Source organism: Ostrinia nubilalis, chromosome 3, assembly GCF_963855985.1.
Source record: "Ostrinia nubilalis chromosome 3, ilOstNubi1.1, whole genome shotgun sequence".
Taxonomy (NCBI): domain Eukaryota; kingdom Metazoa; phylum Arthropoda; class Insecta; order Lepidoptera; family Crambidae; genus Ostrinia; species Ostrinia nubilalis.
This window is the reverse complement of record NC_087090.1, coordinates 8,656,736-8,679,469: the sequence shown is the minus strand read 5'-3', so window position 1 is coordinate 8,679,469 and position 22,734 is coordinate 8,656,736. Positions and strand designations below refer to the sequence as shown.

Here is a 22,734-nt window from a genome sequence, read left to right as displayed (position 1 = left end):
CAAAATTCTTAAAGATTCTCTACATAATAATATAAGTGTCCAGGCTGTAATCAATTTAGTTAAGCTTCGTTTTCTAAATTGGCTCGACCGGGAATAGAGTTCCACAAATTGCGCTCAAGGAAATAATATCATCACACTGCGCTATCGGGCAAAGGAGGCAAAAGTCATGTTCACAACGAAAATACTATAACAAACTACTAATATACTGTAACAAATAATTTGTGAGTGAATAAATCATGAAGTTATGATTACTAAAATATAATTTCTGTATATTTCTTTTAAGTTTTGTGTTGTATTGTCTAATTTCATCGTTAACCTAAATAATTTAGGATTGTTGACACAAAACGAACAACGGACTGTAATTCAAAGGTGTGCTACTAACCACATCCGCGCATAAATAACGACCAAAGAGTCCGGCGCAACTATAACTCGAGCCGCGTTTTCACCACATGTCCCAAAAAAATTTGTTGGTTTTTATTAAGTTCAGTTCAGCACTTAATCGCCTTTAAAAATAAAGATTTTTATTAAAGGGAATTTATGAACTTAATTTATAAAGTTATAGTTCTTCATGCGCAGGAGTGACACGCATTGCATCTCTGACTGAAAATAATTGGATATCTATTAGTTTTTTAACAGGATAATGATACTATAAAAGTGAAATATATTTCCAAAGCTCGTTAAAGGATTACGCGGTAGGTAATAATGTCAATCCCTTCATACGATTACCTACGTACGGCCCATAAATGTGTCACAGTGTAGTTGATAAAGCGGTTAGCGTTTCGCGGCTGTGTGCCGTTGCAGGTGCGAAGCTATTTTAGTGGCAGTAGCGCCGCCCGCCCGGACGCGGCCGCCCGCCCAGTCGCGCGACTGCCGCCCGCCCGACCCGACCGCGCCGCACGTGCGTCCATTCAAAGTCGCTACGTTTGATCTATTACCAGCACACCGTTCTGTATATGTAACAGACATAAATTAACCTCAGTTCGTACCAATGGATTGAATCAAAAACACGTTCAGTGAACAAAATCTAAAGGGTGAGTGTTAGTTACAATGCCATTATTGTTAATTAAAACCTCATCCTACGCCTACGCGTGTTTGTTGTGTAATAAAAAAAGCACAACAGCTATTATTTAAAAAGTTATGTTTGTGTTGTGAAAGGCGTGTCGAACGATACAATCGGGTTTTAACAATAGCGCTTATGAGTGGACAAAGTATTGTTATTTGTGTGGACAAACGAGAGGCGAGTCGTTCCGCTGCGGCGGCGCCTGCGCACTAATTGACCGGCGTGGTGAATCGCTGATGTATGTCCACTTGAGGCGTCGCCGGCGGCCTGGCTAAGGGTCTCGCGTTCGTCATACTTCGACTTAATTCGACCGAACGAGCTGAGACGAAGAACCACCCGCATACCTTAATACCTTCGAATACTCTTCAATCTTCGCTGTTCGTGAGAATCGGCTACAGTTTTATTGATCGTTTCGCTTTGTAATAAAACGCACCGATTACGACGTGTCATGTGGTTTAAGTAACACGATACGTAGGTATACTTAAACTAATAAGATTACCTATGTGTAGATATGTGGATGTACCGGTGTGGGCTCCATGCTCGTACAGCGTCAACAAATTTAGGTTCACACGCAAAGCCATCCGTTTGTATTGACGTCACCCCTGTGGTGCAAAACGTTATCTGCCATGCCCTATTGAACTCGGCTTATATTAATCAAGACAAGCATGGATAATGGATGAGTGATGGATTATGAACTTAATTAAATTTGTTTTTATATTATGTTAGCGATAGTGATTTGGTAGAGCCTAAATAAAGTAACTTTCACTAAAACTTTCCATTTAAGGCTATTTAATTTAACTCTTCAGGTACCTACATAGAATGCTAAACCGCGTCAAAATAAAGTTAGGCCTACCTAAAGCCTGATGCAAATTAGGTAATTATTTAAATTAAAATACGATTTAATTTTAGAAAACATTTTCATTTTAAGTGTTCATGAAGCTACTATGTTCATTTTAAGTAGGTATGACGTGTACTGTTGCAATTTATAGTTATGAGAAAGTCAAGTGCAGCGTCGCTAAAAGCTTATCGAGTAAGCCCTTGCAAACCTTGCTATCGGATCAGCATTAATTTATCGCGAGCTTTCAGGCTCTGCTTTATGGACAGTCAACATCATAAGTGCACTTATTGTAGACGTGTCGTTCAGTGGTTGAGTCGTGGGAAAGCTTTCAGACAGTTTCATTAAGTGAATGTGAGGATCAGTAAAGTACTTGCAATTAATTTAAGCGATTAATATGCGAATAAGGAATATTGCCAGGGGCAGCTAATGGGTAAGATTACGTGTTCGTAATGTACTTTTTATTATAATTAAATAACCAGAAAGGCGACCTCAGAATATGAGGCGCAAAACAGCGTCTTTTAATTTGGAACGATGTAAGAAAAGTGGCCGAATCTAAACATAACTAAAACCAAAACGAGTTAAAATTCCAAAACTGGTTGCAAATCGCCCAAAGCCGGGTACGAACAGAGATAGCGAAACGGGTGGAATAATAATATGGGGCTTAGTTTCGTAGAAACACAAGGTGGAGCGGTCCGATGACATCAGCGAGCCGTCGGCCACGCGTTCACCTTCGCGACTCGTAACTTGCCGCAAACGTCCACGATGTCCACGAAACTAAATATTGTCCACATCATAACAAAAACTTGCTCTTATTTGTGCAACGGGCGTGACTGCGTGCATCCGATCTTCAACGTCGCATCACGGTCACGCCAATTTTCATTAGTTAACGAGCTAAAAGACACCGGCGACGTCCCCATTGACACTCGGACATCGTTACAAATCGTATGCAGTTACGACCGTAACGAATCTATTAGCTCTCATAAATCGATTGTTCTTTCACTGGAGGAGGCGATGAATTAAATTGTCACACGATCTGTCCATTAGAAGTAGATGGCGCGTGCGTAGGGCGAGGGCGCGCCGCACATCCTCTTCCTGCGCCGGCGCACATTTCGTAACAGTAGCCCCCGCGCCGAGCCGCGTTATTTTCGTTGACATCACAGAAATAACCACATCTTCCTTAACAGCGCCCGACGGTCACCAGACGCTGACGTTGATATCTTTACACTAATTGCGTTATTGACAACCTCACTTTTAGTTCAGTTTCGAAACCAACGGACCACGATTAGAATCTGTCCCTTGGACTACGTTCTCTGCTCTCGTGTAAAAAGCAATAAAAATTTAACATAAAACTTTGTCGCCGAATATGTCGTATTCATTATGTAAATGAGTCCGCGTGTCGGAGCCACTGCTCCTTATTTGCATTCAGTATTTACTCGGTTGACTGATTCAAGTATCGTCCGCGCGGTTGTTTTGCCCAAATGTTTTAACGTTTCTTTAGGTGTTTACGCGCGAGAGAGCAAACATTCACAACTGAAGAAGTCCATACTGTACAGGTAATTGAATGAAATATTGGGACACGTCTGCCTTCTGTGTGTCATAAGTATTTGTAATGCAAATAGTAAATCTCCTTTTAAGATACGATGTCGCAATTGCTGTTTTCAATATTTACTTACAAACATACGAGACATATTTCTTTATTTAATAAGGTTTTAGTTAGCTCTGTCATGAATCGGTACATCAACTATGCATGTGCTCCACAAAAATAAATAATAAGTAACGTAAGTGCGCCTATTAACGACCCCCCAAAATTTGTATTCTATTACCGCCCTATTTTTCTTTCTTTCATAAAATACATAATAACAGGTTCCAGAAAACACGTTACCTAAAAAATATCTAGATATGTTTATTGACTATCAAAACGATTAAAGTTTGTGTTCGTAAATAACCAGTAAACGGAGTTATTTGACATTAAATGGGACGCGCCCGCAACGGACGCACTTTTCATACTGACGCGCTCCCACCTACTTAAGGTGCACCTTGTTATAAATTAGCGATTTTAACACATTTAAAATGAGTATACCAACATGTTTTTGCATAACAATATTAATTTGTACTTTAGTTTCCTTAATAAACCCTCAATATAGCCCTCTCGCTGTATTTTTGTGGCTTAAATACAATTTTAAATAAGGGTGGTAATAGAAACACTTTTCATAGTTTGGTTCCTAATAACGACCCATGGCGTTGTTAGAATTTTGATAATTTTTTTTATTTTAGTATTTGTATCTTTAACTACGCATTTAGCCTCCATTTTGTTGTCTTGATCGATTCATAAGAATATTTCACATAATTAAATCAATTAACGCCATACGTTAATTGTCATAGGTTTGGCATAAAACTGCAATGAACATTAAAGAATATCTCTAATAATGTATGACAATAGATTTTATAAAAACCTGTTAAATTCTAATTAGTACCTATTTGATATAAAATAAAACCTAATAAAAATGATACTTCACTGATCATGTCTTCATTAATGTAGATATTTTAGCTGCTTACTGTTTTTTTTTACGGTCGCTAATAGAATAAAGTAATGTTCATACTTAATTCTATTACCGCCTCATAACTATAACGCCACCTGCGAAGACTTATAAGCCTGTATTTTGTATATAACTAACATTTATGTCATGACACCAAACCAATCATGCGTTATCACAACTACTATGTAACGTTTTAAGATCTTTTGAATAATAAAAAAAATATCTATACTTATAATAAATCTGTAGAGAGGTCAATTCTGTACATGAAATATATTTTCAAAATAACTATCAGGGGGTGATTAGTGATCGATACTGATGCCAAAAATGCAATCAGTAAAATTTTTGTCTGTCTGTCTGTCTGTCTGTCTGTCTGTCTGTCTGTATGTTCCTTATAGAAACAAAAACTACTCGACGGATTTTAACGAAACTTGGTACAATTATTCTTCATACTCCTGGGCAGGTTATAGGATACTTAGGAATTCCCACGGGACCGGGAATTAGCGGGAAAATCTTTTTGTATGAAAAATCTAAACTGCTTAAGTTAGACGCTTGAAATTTGGCATGCAGGTACCTTAGTAAACTTAAAGCTTAGTTACAACAGGATATTGCAAAATTCCCACGGGAACGGGAGTAAGCGGGAAAAACATTTGTATGAAAAAATCTAAACCGCGTAAGATAGACGCTTGAAATTTGGCATGCAGGTACCTTAGTAAACTTAAAGCTTAGTTACAACAGGATATTGCAAAATTCCCACGGGAACGGGAGTTAGCGGGAAAAAACATTTGTATGAAAAAATCTTAACCGTGTAAGATAGATGAAGGGGGTAAAACGGGATCCACGCGTACGAAGTCGCGGGCGGCTGCTAGTTTAAAATAATTATACAGACAGTGTCCATTGTCCATAGTTTAAATTAAAATACACAATTACACACAATTAAAATAAAAACTAATTGAAAATTATAGTCAAATTAAATATAAAAATGAAATATTAAATGAATATTTAATTTTATTAAAACTCAAATATAGTCTAAATAATGACCCCCACTACTCACTAGAACACCAGGTACCGCATAATCAAGTATAATAGAGGAATTTATTATTCTACTATTTTTGCTTGATTTATTTATTTATTTTCGAGAAGCGTGCCTTTTCTCTTTTAATAATAAAAAAAAAATTGACTTGAAAAAATACCAAATGTAACTAAAACCAAAAACAAAACAAATTTAACGTCAAAAAATCAAGTGGTTCCCGAGCCTCTGAGCGGGAATCGAACCCGTGCCTCTTGGAATATACCCAATTGAAGAGCAATATTCTTAGCGGTCGGTAATAGAAACAGAAAAAACGTTAATAGAAACACACCTCGTCTATAGGTCGGTAATAGAAACAACTGCTTTTTCAGATTAAATTGCTTTTTATTAATTATTGTGTGATTGAATACTCATTTTTACTACTTGAATTCAAAGATTACTTCATCATTGTTATAAATAAATTAAAGTGTCTTTTCTATCACCACGTCTTATATCTAATTTTCTAACGTTTATCCGAAGTGAGCTTAAACTGGCGGTAATAGGCGCATTTACGTTAAGTACCTACTTAAATAGGTAGATAGAGATAGAAAATACCTATTTATTTGTCTCAAAACAGGTTAAATAGAGTCATGTAAAGTTATTTTCAAATCCTGTTTAATAAATTTACGTAATTTAATTAAGAATTTTAAACAGATTTTTGCCGATTCCGATTTTTGCTCTATCTTATTCGCAAAAAACTGTCAGAAGTAACATGAGGTCACTTCCTCAGTGCCTGTCGCCTTGAACCGCCAACCCGCGCGGATGCTCTGTGTACTCTTTACGACGGCTTTAACGATATCGAGGTTATCCGTTTCGTGTCACGGACTTACATCAGTACGTGCCCGAAACAGTAATGTTTGTCTTTTTTATGGACCTAACTTTAGATATGATAGAACTCTTGCAAACTTAATAGATGAAGAAAATCTTCATAATAACATAAATCCATTCCAAATTAATCATCTTAAAGAGATTATGCTGCCCCTCTGTAACCGTAAGTTCGTAGCAACCCTTTAAGGGTCCGGCTTATAATGAGGTTGATCCTCATTCCTCCCGAGTTGACAACGGTGTCCCCAGCTTGAGCTGACGGGATAACGGGAGGCGAGCTTAGTCCCTATAAGGACGCAGTCCGGCTGCGGCTGCCGAGCCAACCGCGCGGCTCCTGGAACTAGCGAATAAACGGTTAATTAATAGATCATTTCCTTGACAACACGTGTAAAGCTCCAATAATAACTCGCAATTAGTCGCTTTAAAATGCTAATTGATTCTGGCCTCGAGGATCGCAGTAGAAAATTACACATCATCGTTATACCGTCTGAATAGGTACCTAGGTGTTCTCGAGAGTTTATTGAAGTGAATCGAATTCAATTTAAAAGCTGTATAAAATCATCAGTCGCTGTTAATGAAATAACTGGGTCGCTTATGACTGCACTCGTTCACATCTTGAATAGTAGCGTTTTGTGTGTAGGTGAGAACAACGGCAGCGCTGAAGGCTCCGGATCTGGTGGTGAAGCGGGCGAGGGTGCCGAAGCTGCGCACACGTTCGGTCCCCTCGACGGGTCCATCTACGCGACGGTGGTGCGCGCGGGCGGCGGCGGGCCGTCCTCGCCGCTCAGCGCCTCCATGGACTCGGGCATCTCGTCGGCGGGGCGCCGCGCCGCCCCCAGCCCGCCGGACGAGCTCGACGCGCTGCTGGGCGACATGCTGCGCACCGTGAGCGCGCTGCCCGACCCGCCGCCGGCGCCGCAGTCGCTCGCCGACCGCGCCCCTGACATACCGTACCACGCGCGCGCCGACTCCGCGCCCTTCACCTACGGAGCGCCCGGCCTGCGGCCCGGAATGCTGCGCGCGCCCAACCGCCTCGCCAGCCCCGAGCTGGTGCGCCGCGCGCTCGGCGGCGACCGCTCCTACCGCCCCATCGACGACGACGATGACGAGCGCACCGTCACGCCCGAACCCTCATCCCCGAGGACGCCCGTCTCACCCCGGACCGCCAAGAAACTCACGCACGAAGATATCACCACCACCACCACTACATTACCTCAGAATACAACTCTACGCAATGGAAGGTGAGTGTTTAAGCAATTGCTCCTTATTTTGTATTAAAACTTTACGCGATGCTCATCCATTTTGCATCGATTTAATGATAGTTAAAAAGTTAAATATTCAAACACGTATCCTCCTTTGGATCTGACCAGAACCTGATCGGGAATTTTAGATTAATGGGGTGCTTAGCATAAACATAAGAAAACCTGGCAGAACCAGTTCACTGGCAGGTAAACTGAGTAAATTAAGTCGTTTCCCTCCATCATTGGTCATTCGTTACTTTAATAGATATTTTAAATTTGAATTAATTATTTCTTGCATAGCCTAGCACGTTCTTTCTTTATTTTAATTTTCTTGTTTTCTTCTTTTAAAAACCTTTTTTATTTTATTAATTTTGCAAATAATGATGATATCAGCTGTACGTAAAGCTGTACGATTATGAAGACAAGGGAATCTCACAGCAACGTAAACATGTGTTCCTTCCTGCACAGAGGCGTAGAGGCCGCGCGCTGCGCCTACGCAGTACACTCACGAATACATTTTGTTTACGTTCACAACCTCAATATTTACGCCGGTTTTGTTGGTGTACCAATCTACCCATATTTTATTTAAATGTTGGTTTAAGCTCACTCTAAATTTAAATGAAATTGTAAATAATCGTACCTACTCGTATATTATTATACAGTGTGAGTCACGTTAAAGTGTACATATGAAAATAGATGAAACTAGACCTATTTTTATCGACAAAAAAGAGGTCAAAGAATTTTTGAGATTTTTTTTTTATTTTTTATAGATTTTTTTTTCTTCCAATTACTTATTGTAAAGAAAACGTAATAACTTTTAAACTTAGCGGTATATCCTGATAAAATAAAAACAGTAATAATGCTAAATAACAGGCGATACTAAAAAAATACATGAAATACCCAGAAAATGCCAACAAATAATAAAAAATGATACTTTTTGAAAAAAATCTGCTTAAAAATTCGTATTTTTTTGGTTATTTGATAAATTTCTCCAAAAAATGCCCCTATAACAGATGGTTTTTATTACTTTTTATTATTCTCTATCATATTACTTTTGTAAAACCAAAAATCGCATGTCTCTATCCCTATCACAACATTTGCAATGATCGTTTGAACAAAGGCCTGTCACCACATTTTTCTCCACTACAGGTATAGACAATTTTAATTTTAACTAAAATGCTTATTTTACTTCGAAATTTTTTGTTTTTATTTGATATCTAACTTGTCTTTATCAAAATTACAAATCTAGAGTCACTTTCAGTTTCGTTGTTAACGAAGCGTTGAATGGCGCGCCCGGAGAGGCTTAGTTCAAACGATCATTGCAAACGTTGTGATAATGATAGAGACATGTGATTTTTGGTTTTACAAAAGTAATACGATAGAGAATAATACAAAGTAATAAAAACCATCTGTTGTAGGGGCATTTTTTGGAGAAATTTATCAAATAACCAAAAAAATACGAATTTTTAAGCAGATTTTTTTCAAAAAGTATCATTTTTTATTATTTGTTGGCATTTTCTGGGTATTTCGTGTATTTTTTAGTATCGCCTGTTATTTAGCATTATTACTGTTTTTATTTTATCAGGATATACCTCTTAGTTTAAAAGTTATTACGTTTTCTTTACAATAAGTAATAGGAAGAAAAAAAATTCTATAAAAAATTAAAAAAAAATCTCAAAAATTTTTTGACCTCTTTTTTGTCGATAAAAATAGGTCTAGTTTCATCTATTTTCATATGTACACTTTAACGTGACTCACACTGTATTTTTTAAGTTGCATAAAAGGAAATCAAAGAAAAATTCTAAACAAGTAAAATGTAACTTGTAAACTAAGTAATATTGTTTTTAATTTACGTAAATTTCATAAAATTCGTTTTTGAATGTACCAAAACAAAATAAAATGGCTGTCAACAAATAACGGCCCATCTCGTTGTGTGTGGTGTGGCCGATCTATTAATTTATTTGGTCGCGTTCCGCTCGACCCACTTTACTGCATCAATAAGACCATTCAAGTATCACACATCCAATCTTGTATAAGGAAGACACATCTTTAATATACCTCTACTATACATTGGTAGGTATCTAACCTACATAACGCTTATAATAAATAATAATAAATAAGCCTTGGTCATTTTACACTACGCTTCTAGTCCCAAGCTAAGCAAAGCTTGTATTATGCTTGTAATAAATTATATTTTACAACCCGGAATATTACACGGCTGACCAAAAGTAAATATTTAAAAACAGGTACGATAAAACTGGTCTAAAGCTTTGTATTACGGGTATTTTTGCCAGACACATTTTACCAACAAGGACGTAGCCAGGAACAAAAAATAAATAAATTCAACAAGTATCTTTCAAACACCCGCTCTAGTTGATGGCTAAATAATAGATTTGAGCGTGGGATAGGACGGATTCTGTAGGCGGTGCTTGAATGAATAACAATGCTCATAAAAACAACGGATTCTTTGCTAGCCAGTGATATGTACCTACACTATTGATACATCGATAAAATATGATAACTTACAAAGTTACCTTTTAAATACATACCAAAACCATCGTGAAGCATTTGCGTAAATTTTTTTTGATCGAGGATTGCAAATTCTGAGTAAAAGTAAGAAAAAAGTTAAAACTCTACGAGTACATAAGTGTCGACATTGGTATTCTACGGCATAATAAAGCTTAATACATTGCCAACATGAACTTTTAAGGCGACACTACAAGCTGATACAAGTATTATTTAAAATAATAATAGAGTAGCTACATTGACGGAGTACGCGTACGTTCAATCAAGTCGTGTCAACAGCAACAAGCAGCAAATTACTGTTATTATCTGCGAGAGCGTGTGTGGCAGCCATCTAATATACCTAATGTTTCTCTATCTTGATATCGCACTTCATATAAATAATTTTCATAACAAATTATGCTCCGCATAAAACTACCGTATCGGGCAACCAATAAAGTTGAAAGTTAAGTGGAAGCTAACTTGATAGACACATTATTATGAACAATATAAATTCCTCGCGCAGCTATGCGATTTAAATACCATAGTGAAACAATACTCCTTTGATAGATCTAGCTACTATGCTTACTTACACATAGTGGTCTATGTGTGAGTGTTAAATAATTAATACATTATATCCACAAGTTTTAAAATCTGGAGTCTTGTTATAGTGACGATACTTCATACCATAGCAACAACCAGTAAATCAATGGTATCCCAAGTAACATTTTACTCCATTTAAAAGTTCACTAGTCGTTCACATGTACTCCACAAGCTGTGTATGTCAGCTGTATACGATCTGTATAGCTTGCTATAATGCTTTTATAGAACCAGTTTGGGCACAAATTAGACAGCCTTAAGTTCACTATGGCTGTACATTAGCAGTATAATAGCATTATAATAGCAGTTTAAGTAGTAACATCGGACTTAAGGCTGACTTACGGCACTATATGGGACGCAGTGTGAACCATACAACGTACGTGAGTGTAATAAAGAGTAACAAGTGGCTAAATGGACAGCTTTCAAAGTTATAAAGTCCGACAAAAGTACTCCAATGCTACATAAAGTTCACGTGTGTCCTAAATTATTTCCACATTTTAATATTAGTTTGGTATTTGTACGTGAGTGCCAAGAGGGAAACAACTCGGGCGGATAATCATTTATGCAAATAATAACACGGGTTTTAAATACTTAATAATGTTAATGCCATTGGGAATGCAACTTTATCGTGAAATGTATACATATTTACAGCTAAAATATTTACGCGCCTCTGTAAAAACGCGATATTCATTTTAAAATATTTAAATCTGGCTGAGAGGAAATCTACAATTTTCAGTTTTTGATATTGTATTGGCATTATAATTATATTACGGTAATTAATTATAACATGAAACCAAAACTCAATCGCTCTATCTGCGAATTTTGTAATAAATCTGCATTAATTTTGGAGATTTATTTGGTAAATATTTTAGGTTATGTAGAACAAAATGGTGGAAATGAAATACGGCTATGTGAACTGTTATAACTCCGATTTAATGCGGTGAGCGTATATTAGGTTCACATGTGTTCTGTTAGAATGCTGTTATCTATATGAAGTTCCACATTTGTACCACTACAGCGCTAATGTCTATAAATTTATTCTAATGTGAACTTATGTACAGCTTTAAGATGTACCTAGTTCAGGTCAATTGTGTATCTTTAATTCTTTCAAATACTGAAATTTTAGAGATCCGCAATAAAAATTATTAACGTCCGTTAAATCGCCTAGCCCAGCTACTAATAGTCAAGTATGAATATACCTAAAGCATCAGACGGTAGTGTTCCCGGTTTAAATTCGTTTATTATGCCTGACAATTTATTCAAAGTGGAATGAGGAATACGATTTTCAATAGCCCATGTTCTTATTTTTTTGCGAAAGGTTAAATAAATAATTGTCCAAATCAAAATTGTATTCACTATCACTAGAACTGCAATCATCACACTCTGATATCTGTATATTTTGAAGGGAACTTTCAGGTTCAGGCATAATATTTTCCTCTGCATCATGTACAGAACCACCATGAACAACTAAAAACAGGCTTGGGGAAAAGTGTAATAGAATATCACATTCACATTCATGTTCAGCTTAAAGCAAATAAGAGTAGTACTTGTGGACAAATAAACTGCTATTGATGTTAATGGACAACACATATAGTCCTTTTAACAGCCTACAGTGCACATGCGAACCATTGAAACACTTTTGTACAGATAGTGCAAAAAGGTTATTTAATTATCACAAACAAGTCCTACTACAGCTACTAGCTGTATAACAGTCTAAAACAAGTAAACATAAAAGCCTTTGGCTTTATAAATGACCACGTGTGTTCTATTAAAATGCTAGCTCTATAACATCGTACAAGTAGGCCGTTAAACAGCGATTGCCGTATCTCTACCCTCCTATAATGCTCTTAGTCAGACGGCTGACTAAAGGATAGTTGTTAGAGTATTATAACACCAACAATCGTATAAAAGTATAACTCTACACTAGTCTACACTCCTATAAGTCCCTTAGACAGGTATAGGTGTAATTAATTGCAATAATACAGCTTATACATCACGAGTGAACTGTACTAATGCTTTAAGTACACATTGGAACTAAATGTGAACTCTTAAATGGAGTAAAATGCTACTTGGGATAAATACGAATGTGTGTGACTTATCCACCTCAATGAAACAGCTTAAAAACAACTTGACAGATACAACAATAGTCCATAGACAAATTGCTAATGGTTCTGCAATTTGCTCCCAGCGCGCGTATGTTGCCTACTGTCGATTAGCACTTGCACAAGGTAAACAATGACACGTGTCGATCATGTCGGGCATGTCGAAATTGATCGACGCGAGATAAGTGGCGCGATAGCCCAGTCAATCACGCCTATCATGCTCTGCAAGAAGCTAAGTACACTGTCATTTGTGACTCATGCCTTAATATGCGCAGCTAAAGGGTACTTACGACAGTCGTAGATGACTGTCTGAGTAGACTCAATGTTATAAAATCAAAGATGCTGGTAATACTTTAAAGGAAACAGCTGTGTCAATGTAGATATCCAACAGGATAATCATACGAATAATATACTAGATTTCTCTAGTCTAGTCTTCTGAGTGCTCAGTCTTAGGTTGTATCATCAAACCTTTTCTGAAACCAAATTATTTGGGATAATCCACAACCTCAACGTAAGTTGCTGCGTTAATTTGATATAGAGGTAGATAAGTGGCCCTGAATCCTGGTGTAACACCAGCAATATGCTTAATTGGGGAACTTTTGAAAATAAGGACCGATCAGTATAAGTTCCTACTTGGGTAGGTGGTGATCGGATCGGTAGCGCAAGCGGCCGTAATTGAGGCAGATTGTATGCGTGGGCCGGCCGCTCGCTCGTTCCGCAACACTGCACGCACATGCGCCGGCGCACTTACCGCCTAGTGCGAATATTTATGCGGCGCCGGCCCAATGAATGGCTTCTAAAGTTTCACTCACGTCTATAATACAAACTCGACATGACCATTCTAGGAATCGACGTTACCCAACAATCTCTTAGCCCTTTGGATAAAATCAAAGTTGCAAGCACCACTAGATTTTAATATCGACTATAATTACATATGTCAACCTTAATAATATGTTGCTCAATAAACTTATCTAAACGAGAAGTCGCATTGCCTTACAAGTAGCGCAGCCGAGTATGAAGCTTTACGTCGGAAGGCGATGTCAGTCGCGATTCTGGGATTGATTTGGAGCGATGGCGTGTGATTGCGTCGCGCCATGACCCAAACAAGTTGCTATTTCGAGATAAACGTCGCCATAAACGGCCGCGGTGACCGTCCGAGACCGGCGCCGCCCCGACTTCATACAATACTTTCTAATAAATACTTACCGCTATGTTACATTATCAAAGGCATATCTTTAATTCATCTTTACGCATAAATCTAACATGTAAATTAACCGTCCAACGTGACATTCCATTCCACGAGATGTACGGAAGTCGATTAATATTCTAATTAATAGCTCATATTATGTGGGTTATACCTACCACCCACAATTTATCTACACAAATGTTTGCTTGACGTTGCCATAAACACATCAAAACCTTCAAGACCTACGCATGATAACAAAAACATACAAAAACTGGTACATAAATACAGCTGAATAAATATCCACCTCGTGGCGAAGTTGTTATGGTATTCAAATGTCACATACTCTTTAAAATATAACTTACGTTTATTAATATATTGAACTCTTAATGTCGATGTATCGAATTGTTTTAATGATCTCCTTATTAAGTAAAGCATATGGTCTTTGTTATCAGATGGTTAAATGGCGAGGCGGAGTGGGCGGAACGACCGCCGACCAGCGCTAGAAAAACCCCGGAGAATGGTACTTGGCGATCAGCTAGCACGCTCGGCTGGCACGAAAGCTCCCGAGCCCGGGAACCCAGGCGATCAGAGAGCGCCTTAGAAGGCAACTCGGGCCTAACTTGGTTACAACGACAGCAACAGAAACTTCGAGAACGAAAAGAAGCAAGGGAAAGAGTCGCGCGGCTGCCTCTCGAGTGGGACACGGCGACGCGACATGTGCGGCGATCGGCCAGCCATCGGTAATTAATCGCCATATGGTCCGATGATTGTTTTATTGCGCTTGCAGGCGTTTTAAACAATTTATTTTATTGTCGTAGGGTGGACGGCTACACTAGCGACACAACCGCTTTTGCCGACGACGACGATGACTTCAGCGTGCCTCTACATGTTAACACGGCACGAACTCCCCTCAGGACTGATAGTATTAGTCCTCAAGCTCCAGACAGGTAATTAAGTGTGTCCATTTAACTTACAAAATATGTTAAGGACCCATTTTACGTATTAGAACTGACCTACCTATAACTGTTTGTTTTACAGAACCTCATCTAGGAAATTCATGTATGAAAAGATGACGATGCGCGAGTGGAGTACCAATACGACACCTACGAGTACTCCCGTGCCAGGTTTATTGTCACTTGCGGAACCCATCAACAATGGCGATAGTGTAGTAAGTTGAATTCATACATAAGTTGACGAGTTATCTACTAATATGTAAACTACATCTAGAGTTTCCTTACTGAAAACATACAACAGCGAAGAATTTATTTGCTTTCCTGACTCCAAAAGTCGTGTCGAGTGAAGAAACGTTTTTACCTATACCATAGGTAGCTTTTTCCAAACCGTAGCTATAGCCGTGGCTAAGAAAAAGTATCTTCGGTTGTTCTATATTTCGTATACTGAGTCTCTATCCTTCTGGTCTAGGTTCGCGAGAGGTCCGAGAGCTGGTCGCGCTCGGAGTCGCGCGCGGGCACGCCGGCGTTCCCCACGCACCCTCGCACGCCCTACCCGCCCACGCCCACGCCCTCGCTCAGCGCCCGCCCGCCACGCTCGCCGCCAGTCACCAGGTAGGATATGTCTCCAATAATTAGGGTTTTATACTGAAGATAAACGGTGCAAAAGTACTTCCTTGCCTAGCACCCAGAGGACCTATACAAATCTATAAATTGAATCTAATCTTTACAGCTTTGCCATATTTGCACGAGCTAATACTTGCTGTAGAGTTAACACCATCCATAACATTTTGACACTTCGTTTTCGAGTGAAGCAATTCGGTCTAGAATCTAGATGCTAAATTAATAAATAGGCATGTTTAAAGAATACTTTGAAGGGATAGGCCGCTTGATGTAGCATGCTATTCGCATTTCAGATCTGAGTACCCGGAAAATATGTTCAAGCGTTTGATAGGGTCACGCATATAGCTACCAGTAATGAGTTCTAGTTTCATAATAATGTCATGACATTCATAAATTGCACGATTTTACCATGACACACGAATAAAATAACCATTCCACGGCTGTTTTGTGTGGTGCAGCTGTGGTGTACCTACATCACTTTAATTAAATAAAGGTCATGCGTAAAAACTAGAGCAGTACTGCGTCGTGTAAACAAACAACCGAAAATAAACTGTCGGTCAATCTCATTTGCCTTGATTTTGTTTATAAAACCAGACAATTTCGAAAAATATAACATGACATTAAGATAATAACGATTTTAACGACATCATGCACGACCAACTTAATAGCTAAACTCATCGTATAGGAGAAAGGAAGTCAGCTTCGATTCCTAAGCGCGATAAATAATTAATAGGTAGATACCTATGACTGACTCTGTGATATATAATGGTTGACCAAGTTAAATATGTAATTTTGAAGAGAAAGTCTTCAAAGTTATTGTGGTGCATGATTTTAATCGAGACATTCCCTTTCGCCGTTTATTTATAGCTTTTATTCTATTGTGAGCAGGAAAGAGCGCGAAGGCAGCCCCGAGTCGGAGTACCGCACGTACAACGGCAGCTGCGGCTCGCGGCGCTCCAGCCTGGGCGGCAGCGCGGAACCACAGCACGTGGCGCCCGAACGCGTGCGCTTCGCCCGCGACACCAGCCACTACTGGTACAAGCCCAACATCTCCAGGGACGACGGTACGTGCTGTTATGAGTCTTAACTGTGCTACATTAAGGTGATAATAGCATGACGCTCCAACCTGGGCGGCAGCGCGGAGCCGCAGCACGTGGCGCCCGAGCGCGTGCGCTTCGCCCGCGACACCAGTCACTACTGGTACAAGCCCAACATCTCCAGGGACGACGGTACGTAACATTTTGAATCTTAGCTGTGGTGCATTAAGGCGATAATAGCCTGGTGCTCCAGCTTGGGCGGCAGCGCGGAACCACAGCACGTGCGCTTCGCCTGCGACACCAGCCACTACTGGTACAAGCCCAACATCTCCACTCTGCAGGGTCGATGGTACGTGATGTCTTGAATCTTAACAGTGCTGTATTAAGGTGATAATAGCGTGGTCACTTGCTATGGGCCTCATAAGAAGGCTCAATTTCACCCAAAGGGTGATGGAACGTGCTATGCTCGGAGTTTCCCTGCGTGATCGAATGGACTCTTTTATCGAATTATTTTTACTCTTTCATAAGTCTTGGGGATAAAGTCAAGCTGTAGGTCATAGTAGCATAAAATTGTACCTTGCCAGGTACTAACGGTTACCACCGTTAAAATAATCTTATGTAAAACATCTAATAGTCTGCTTGTTAGCGCTAACTGTAAGAGTGATTGGTGATAATCATAGGAAATCACACAATTACATATTTAAATAACAACTTTGTATGTATCGACACCTCTACATTACGCAGACGTGGGTGTAAACAGCTGCGATTCTGTTAACTAATGCAGACATTAGCATGCAAATATTTATTCTAATTAGGTAAAGTGGTTCCCAAAGTGTTGCTTTATTTTTATAAAATACCGGTTGAAATATCAGCCTTTAATAAAATTATAGGTATGATGTATTTTACTACTCAGTAGGTACAAGTTTCCTTATTCATAAACTTGACTAAGCATAGTAAAAACATTTATTTCCATTCATATCAAAGGTCAAGTCTAATACTTAAGTATGTATAAGAAACCAAATTGATCGTCGTACCGCATGCATGCTATTGTAGGGCCTGGAGGAAGGAGCTTTAGACCACGGCTCACCTACTTGAATGCCCGTCTCTCTGTCTCAACGCCTGTACAAGAGAAGATTTGGCTAGGGCAGTAGGAAATGCGACTTATCGCACTTTTCGGTCGGGGTCATTGTAGTGCTGATTATGAAAGTTAAAAAAGACTGAAAACTAACAGAACTTGCATTGCTTATCTGTAGTAAGTAGTAACGATCTGCACGACCTTTAGAAGTTTAGAAGATGACTGATTCAACATACGCGTCTTAAACTCATTAAGCAACATGTTTGTCAGATAATTATTAATAGCAGAACTGCTTTATACAGCTGTAGCAGCGCTGCAGCCGCTAGAAGAAGGCTCGTTCATCGTCCGCGACTCGAACTCGTTCCCGGGCGGGTTCGGGCTAGCAGTGCGCGCGGGCGGCGGCGTGCGCCACTTCTTGGTGGAGCCGACGGCGCGCGGCGTGCGCCTACGAGGCTGCCCCGACGAGCCTGTCTTCGGATCACTGTCGGCGCTGGTCTACCAGCACACGGTTACGCCGCTTGCGCTACCGGTCCCGCTGCGGCTGCCTGACAGGTAAGCTGACAGAATGTCTTACACCAAAGCCAAATACTCCATTTGCCTCTTGTGAAGTGGAAAGGGTCGTGTTTCTGCAGTGGAGACTAAATGATCTGATTCATGGCTGCCGTCATTGAACAATGGATCCATTTTTGTTGACCACCATCATAGGAGCAAATTAGGAAACAGTAATCGGTTTACACGGACTCTTCTACATACTCTATCGACAATTTTTAATGTTCCCTCAGAAGCTTGACTACTACATTGATACGATGAATGAGCTTTAAAAGTTCCTTCTTTGCGTTTCTATTGTAGGTAGTGGTTTTAAAAATACCACGTTATTCTTGTAAAGAGGCGAAATAGTCAGATACTGGAACAATAATTTCTGTAATGATTGATGAACTATTATCCCACCACTCACAGAGACCCCTGGACGGGTGGTAGCGCAAATGCCGCTGCGCGTGCGCTCCTGGCAACAGGCGCGGCGTGCCACGTGCTGCTGCTAGGCTCGGAGAACACCGAGGCGCTCACCGGGCCCGCCGCCGTCAAGCGGGCCGTGCAGAACCTGCTCGTCAAAAAAGTACGAAGCATAACTAGATGATTTTAACGATAGAGCACACGGCTGCACAGATGCTACGATTTTCTATTTAAAAACTGTGATTATACTTATGTCCTTATCTTTTAAAGTAGGTACTTCCTTTTGAATATTCATGTGAAAGTAGATTGCAGGTAGCTCTTATAGAGCACCTTGTCTTATAAAATGTAGTCCAGCCACAGCCATAGATGTTGTTTTGTTTGCATTTATTTAAATCAAAAACATCGTTTCATAAATAATATAACATTCTACCAATCAATCAGGCTGTTGGGTCGATTTATTTAAAGCTTAATTCAGAATAAACATTTATTTAAGCTGTCCAAAATATTATTTCTAGATGAAAATACACAAAAAAGCAACGTTGTAGGTGATGCGGCGTTCGTAGCAAGGATTATAGTCCTTGCTACGAATGCTACGACGTTTGCTACGAAAACTAGTTACGATTTTAAGAAATACAAAATAATAAAGCGTAGAAAACGATTTTTAAACTAAATAATAGGTGATGGATTTGATTTATTTTAACTCTTTTGACAAATACCTACATTTATCGCCACTCGTAGCATGGAAACTTTCGTAGCGCAACATAATTTGTATTTTAATTATTTACAATATTCTCCCCAGGCGCCAGCGCATGTGGTGCACTTCAAAGTGTTCGGCGGCGGCATCACGCTGACGGACTCTGCGCGGAAACTATTTTTCCGGCGGCACTACCCCGCCGCCGGCGTGTCCTACGCCGGACTCGACCCAGACGACCGTCGGTACATGTACGTCGACGCCGGGAAACAGAGCGAGAAGTGAGTAGCGATGACATCTATTTTTAGATGTCAGCCAGTTTATAAAATTAGTTTATGTACCTACGTACGTAAGCCTAATAAATTCGACTGTTGTACTTATCAAAAAATAATCTCTCAAAAATAAAAAGCTCATCTTTCTGGAAATGTGATTGAACCCAAATAAGAAGACTTTTATCACATCACTATTCTTGTTGTTCTTATTGCCACTATATGTTCACTTCATTGATGAAATGATTTTAGTAGTATGTATGTAGGTAGTTACAATCACATTTTAACTAGGTATTTATTTGTGCATTGTTGTAAATGGTCCTTGTTTGACACTAAGCTTCCTCTAAATACTACTCCATTTCTCAATATCATGATTATCTATACTTATAATAAATCTGTAGAGAGGTCAATTCTGTACATGAAATATATTTTCAAAATAACTATCAGGGGATGATTAGTCATCGATACTAATGCCAAAAATGCAATCAGTAAAATTTTTGTCTGTCTGTCTGTCCGTCTGTATGTTCCTTATAGAAACAAAAACTACTCGACGGATTTTAACGAAACTTGGTACAATTATTCTCCATACTCCTGGGCACGTTATAGTCTACTTAGGAATTCCCACGGGAACAGGAATTAGCGGGAAAATCCTTTTGTATGAAAAATCTAAACCGCTTAAGTTACACGCTTGAAATTTGGCACGTAGGTACCTTAGTAAACTTAAAGCTTAGTTACAACAGGATATTGCAAAAATCCCACGGGAACGGGAGTTAGCGGGAAAAAACATTTGTATGAAAAAATCTAAACCGCGTAAGATAGATGAAGGGGGTAAAACGGGATCCACGCGTACGAAGTCGCGGGCGGCCGCTAGTATTTCATAAATTTTAATTACTACCTATCTACATTTCCTTCTATAGCAAATCTCAATACTTAACCATGTCGTTTGCGCAGGCGCATCTTCGCGTTCGTGGCGCGCGCGTCGGTGGGCGCGGACAACCAGTGCCACGTGTTCGCCGAGCTGGAGCCCGAGCAGCCCGCCACCGCCATCGTCAACTTCGTCAATAAGGTATCTATCACTGACCTACTTTATATCTCAGGATCTAAGAAGTAGTTCTTCTTCTTTTCCTTTTTTGAATGTACCTAATGGAAACCACTATTTCGCCAATGAGAAAACTATTTTGTGTAAGCTTTACATGTAAGGCCTCACACGATAAGTAACTTTTGAAGTGGCGCCAACTGGGCCCCGATTGCGCTAAAAATTTTCAACTGCAACGCGACTAGACGACGAACGATCGTCAGCTGTTTTGACAAATCCGTATCGCGGTATCGTTTTGACAGCTAGTTCAAACGAAGCTGTAATATAAAATCTGTTTTTCGTCTTTGTTTGCGCGTGAATTTTACCGCGATACCAAATATCACATCAGCTGGAATGAAAATGGAGTGTGATTGGAGTGTGGACTTGTGATGAAATGCGAATGAATTGGAGACATTACAAATTAACGCAATCGAGGCCCCGGTGGTGTGAGAAGCACTTCACACTCCACTTTCCCGCCAAGAAGTCGAATTCGAAATATTATTAAGCTTTTAATATCGAGTAAAAGCTCTCTAGCAATCGAAATAAGAAAACTATAGAAGATTACACAATTCTTAAGATTAATAATTGTTTTTATTGTTTCAGGCATTACTTGGGAACACACAGAAAAAGGACATCATATAATTTTAAGAAGAAAAGCTACGTTCAGATATTTAAATATTATTTTTATTATTATTTATGTAATACTCACTCATTGAAAAGTGTTTAACACATTTAATTTTATATCATTTTTTTGGATCCTGTAAATTATTAAATTTTAAATCGCTTTATATCTAAAAGTTGAGCGAAATATAAAATTATATCGATGTCAAATTTCGATTGTGGTATGTTATCTGAAAATGTTTTTGTTTCAAAGTTAATCTTTCCAATACGCTTGATTTTCACCAAGTACAATTTATTAATCATTTTTAATGAAATGCTATACATAAATTAAATTTCAATTATATAGATTACTATTAATATTAGCGTAGGAAAGAAACTAACTAGTCTCATGTTAATTTAATATAGAGTAGTGATATTATGCGTGCCTAAATGTTGTTAATACGATACATCCATAACCTTAGCATTTGTTCATAATAACTTAAAAGAGAAATAAAATTTTATTAATTACGCAATAAACGTGTAATTGCTTTTTCTAGTTAGTTTATATTACCGTGCCTACTAAGCAAAGTACAACGAATATTAAAGAAACGTTAGTACAACATGCTTTTAAAATTATCATAGTTTATTTATCATGTTGCACATGTTTCAATAGGAAGCTGCTAATTACATTAAAACCAAACTTATTTATGAAGACAATACAATAATTTAATGATTCATATTGAATTTATTTCATTTTGGTGGGTAATTATACAATAAAGGAAATGTTTTAATTATGTACAATGCCGCGATACAACGATAGAGATATGTATGCGTTAATAAATGAATGCGATTGGGTTAAAAGGTTTATGTGAATATACTATTTAATGTTAAAATAAGGTAAATAGAGCCATAGGAAAATGCCTTAACAGTGATCTTTATTATAAAATATATTTTAGCGTCTATGGTGGTATTCAATTCATAATGAAATTATTATAACACGTCTATTGTAATAAATAACTGTTTTAAATGTATTTATTGGTTATATTACATTGGAAATCATTAAAAACGTCTTTTAATTTATGCACTGATATTTAATTTATAATAATAAAGTTTACAGCAGATTATAGCGGTTACCTACCTAACTAAGTAATAATTGAAGTAAGTAACTAATTAGTTATAGTCCAGTCATTATAGTAAGTTCACCTCGGAATTCGAGATACCCAGCTGTAAGTCTGTAAATACGTGTATATTGACACCCTAAAAGTTGTCTCAAAACCTACATATGGTAGGGTGTAAGCAACTATTAAATTTCAAGGTCAACGGTCACAAAAATCGGTATTTTGCGCGTTTTTTAGAAAGATCTCAATTCCTATGGGTTTTTTGCTATTTGTATTTATTATCAATATTGTAGAATACTAAATTCTCTACAAATTTTGCTTCAAAAATTTTTTTATACGGTGAACCGTTTTCGAGATAGAGGGCGGAGAGCGCGCGGTCACTGCATC

General features: G+C 38.6%; 1 protein-coding gene across 8 annotated transcripts in view; it reads left to right on the top strand.

Moving 5' to 3' along the window:
- LOC135087836 (tensin-1) overlaps nt 1-22,309 on the top strand; it is a 126,339-nt gene extending 104,030 nt beyond the window's left edge. For all 8 annotated transcript variants that reach the window (XM_063982654.1, XM_063982657.1, XM_063982656.1 and 5 more), the window contains 11 exons: nt 6,967-7,567; nt 14,410-14,697; nt 14,776-14,904; nt 14,996-15,125; nt 15,380-15,522; nt 16,420-16,595; nt 17,946-18,195; nt 18,601-18,757; nt 19,394-19,566; nt 20,506-20,620; nt 21,233-22,309. In XM_063982654.1, coding sequence (XP_063838724.1) covers nt 6,967-7,567; nt 14,410-14,697; nt 14,776-14,904; nt 14,996-15,125; nt 15,380-15,522; nt 16,420-16,595; nt 17,946-18,195; nt 18,601-18,757; nt 19,394-19,566; nt 20,506-20,620; nt 21,233-21,271 — 2,201 coding nt within the window. In that variant the 3' untranslated portion in view covers nt 21,272-22,309. The remainder of the gene's footprint in view (nt 1-6,966; nt 7,568-14,409; nt 14,698-14,775; nt 14,905-14,995; nt 15,126-15,379; nt 15,523-16,419; nt 16,596-17,945; nt 18,196-18,600; nt 18,758-19,393; nt 19,567-20,505; nt 20,621-21,232) is intronic.
- The last annotated feature ends 425 nt before the right edge of the window (nt 22,310-22,734 follow it).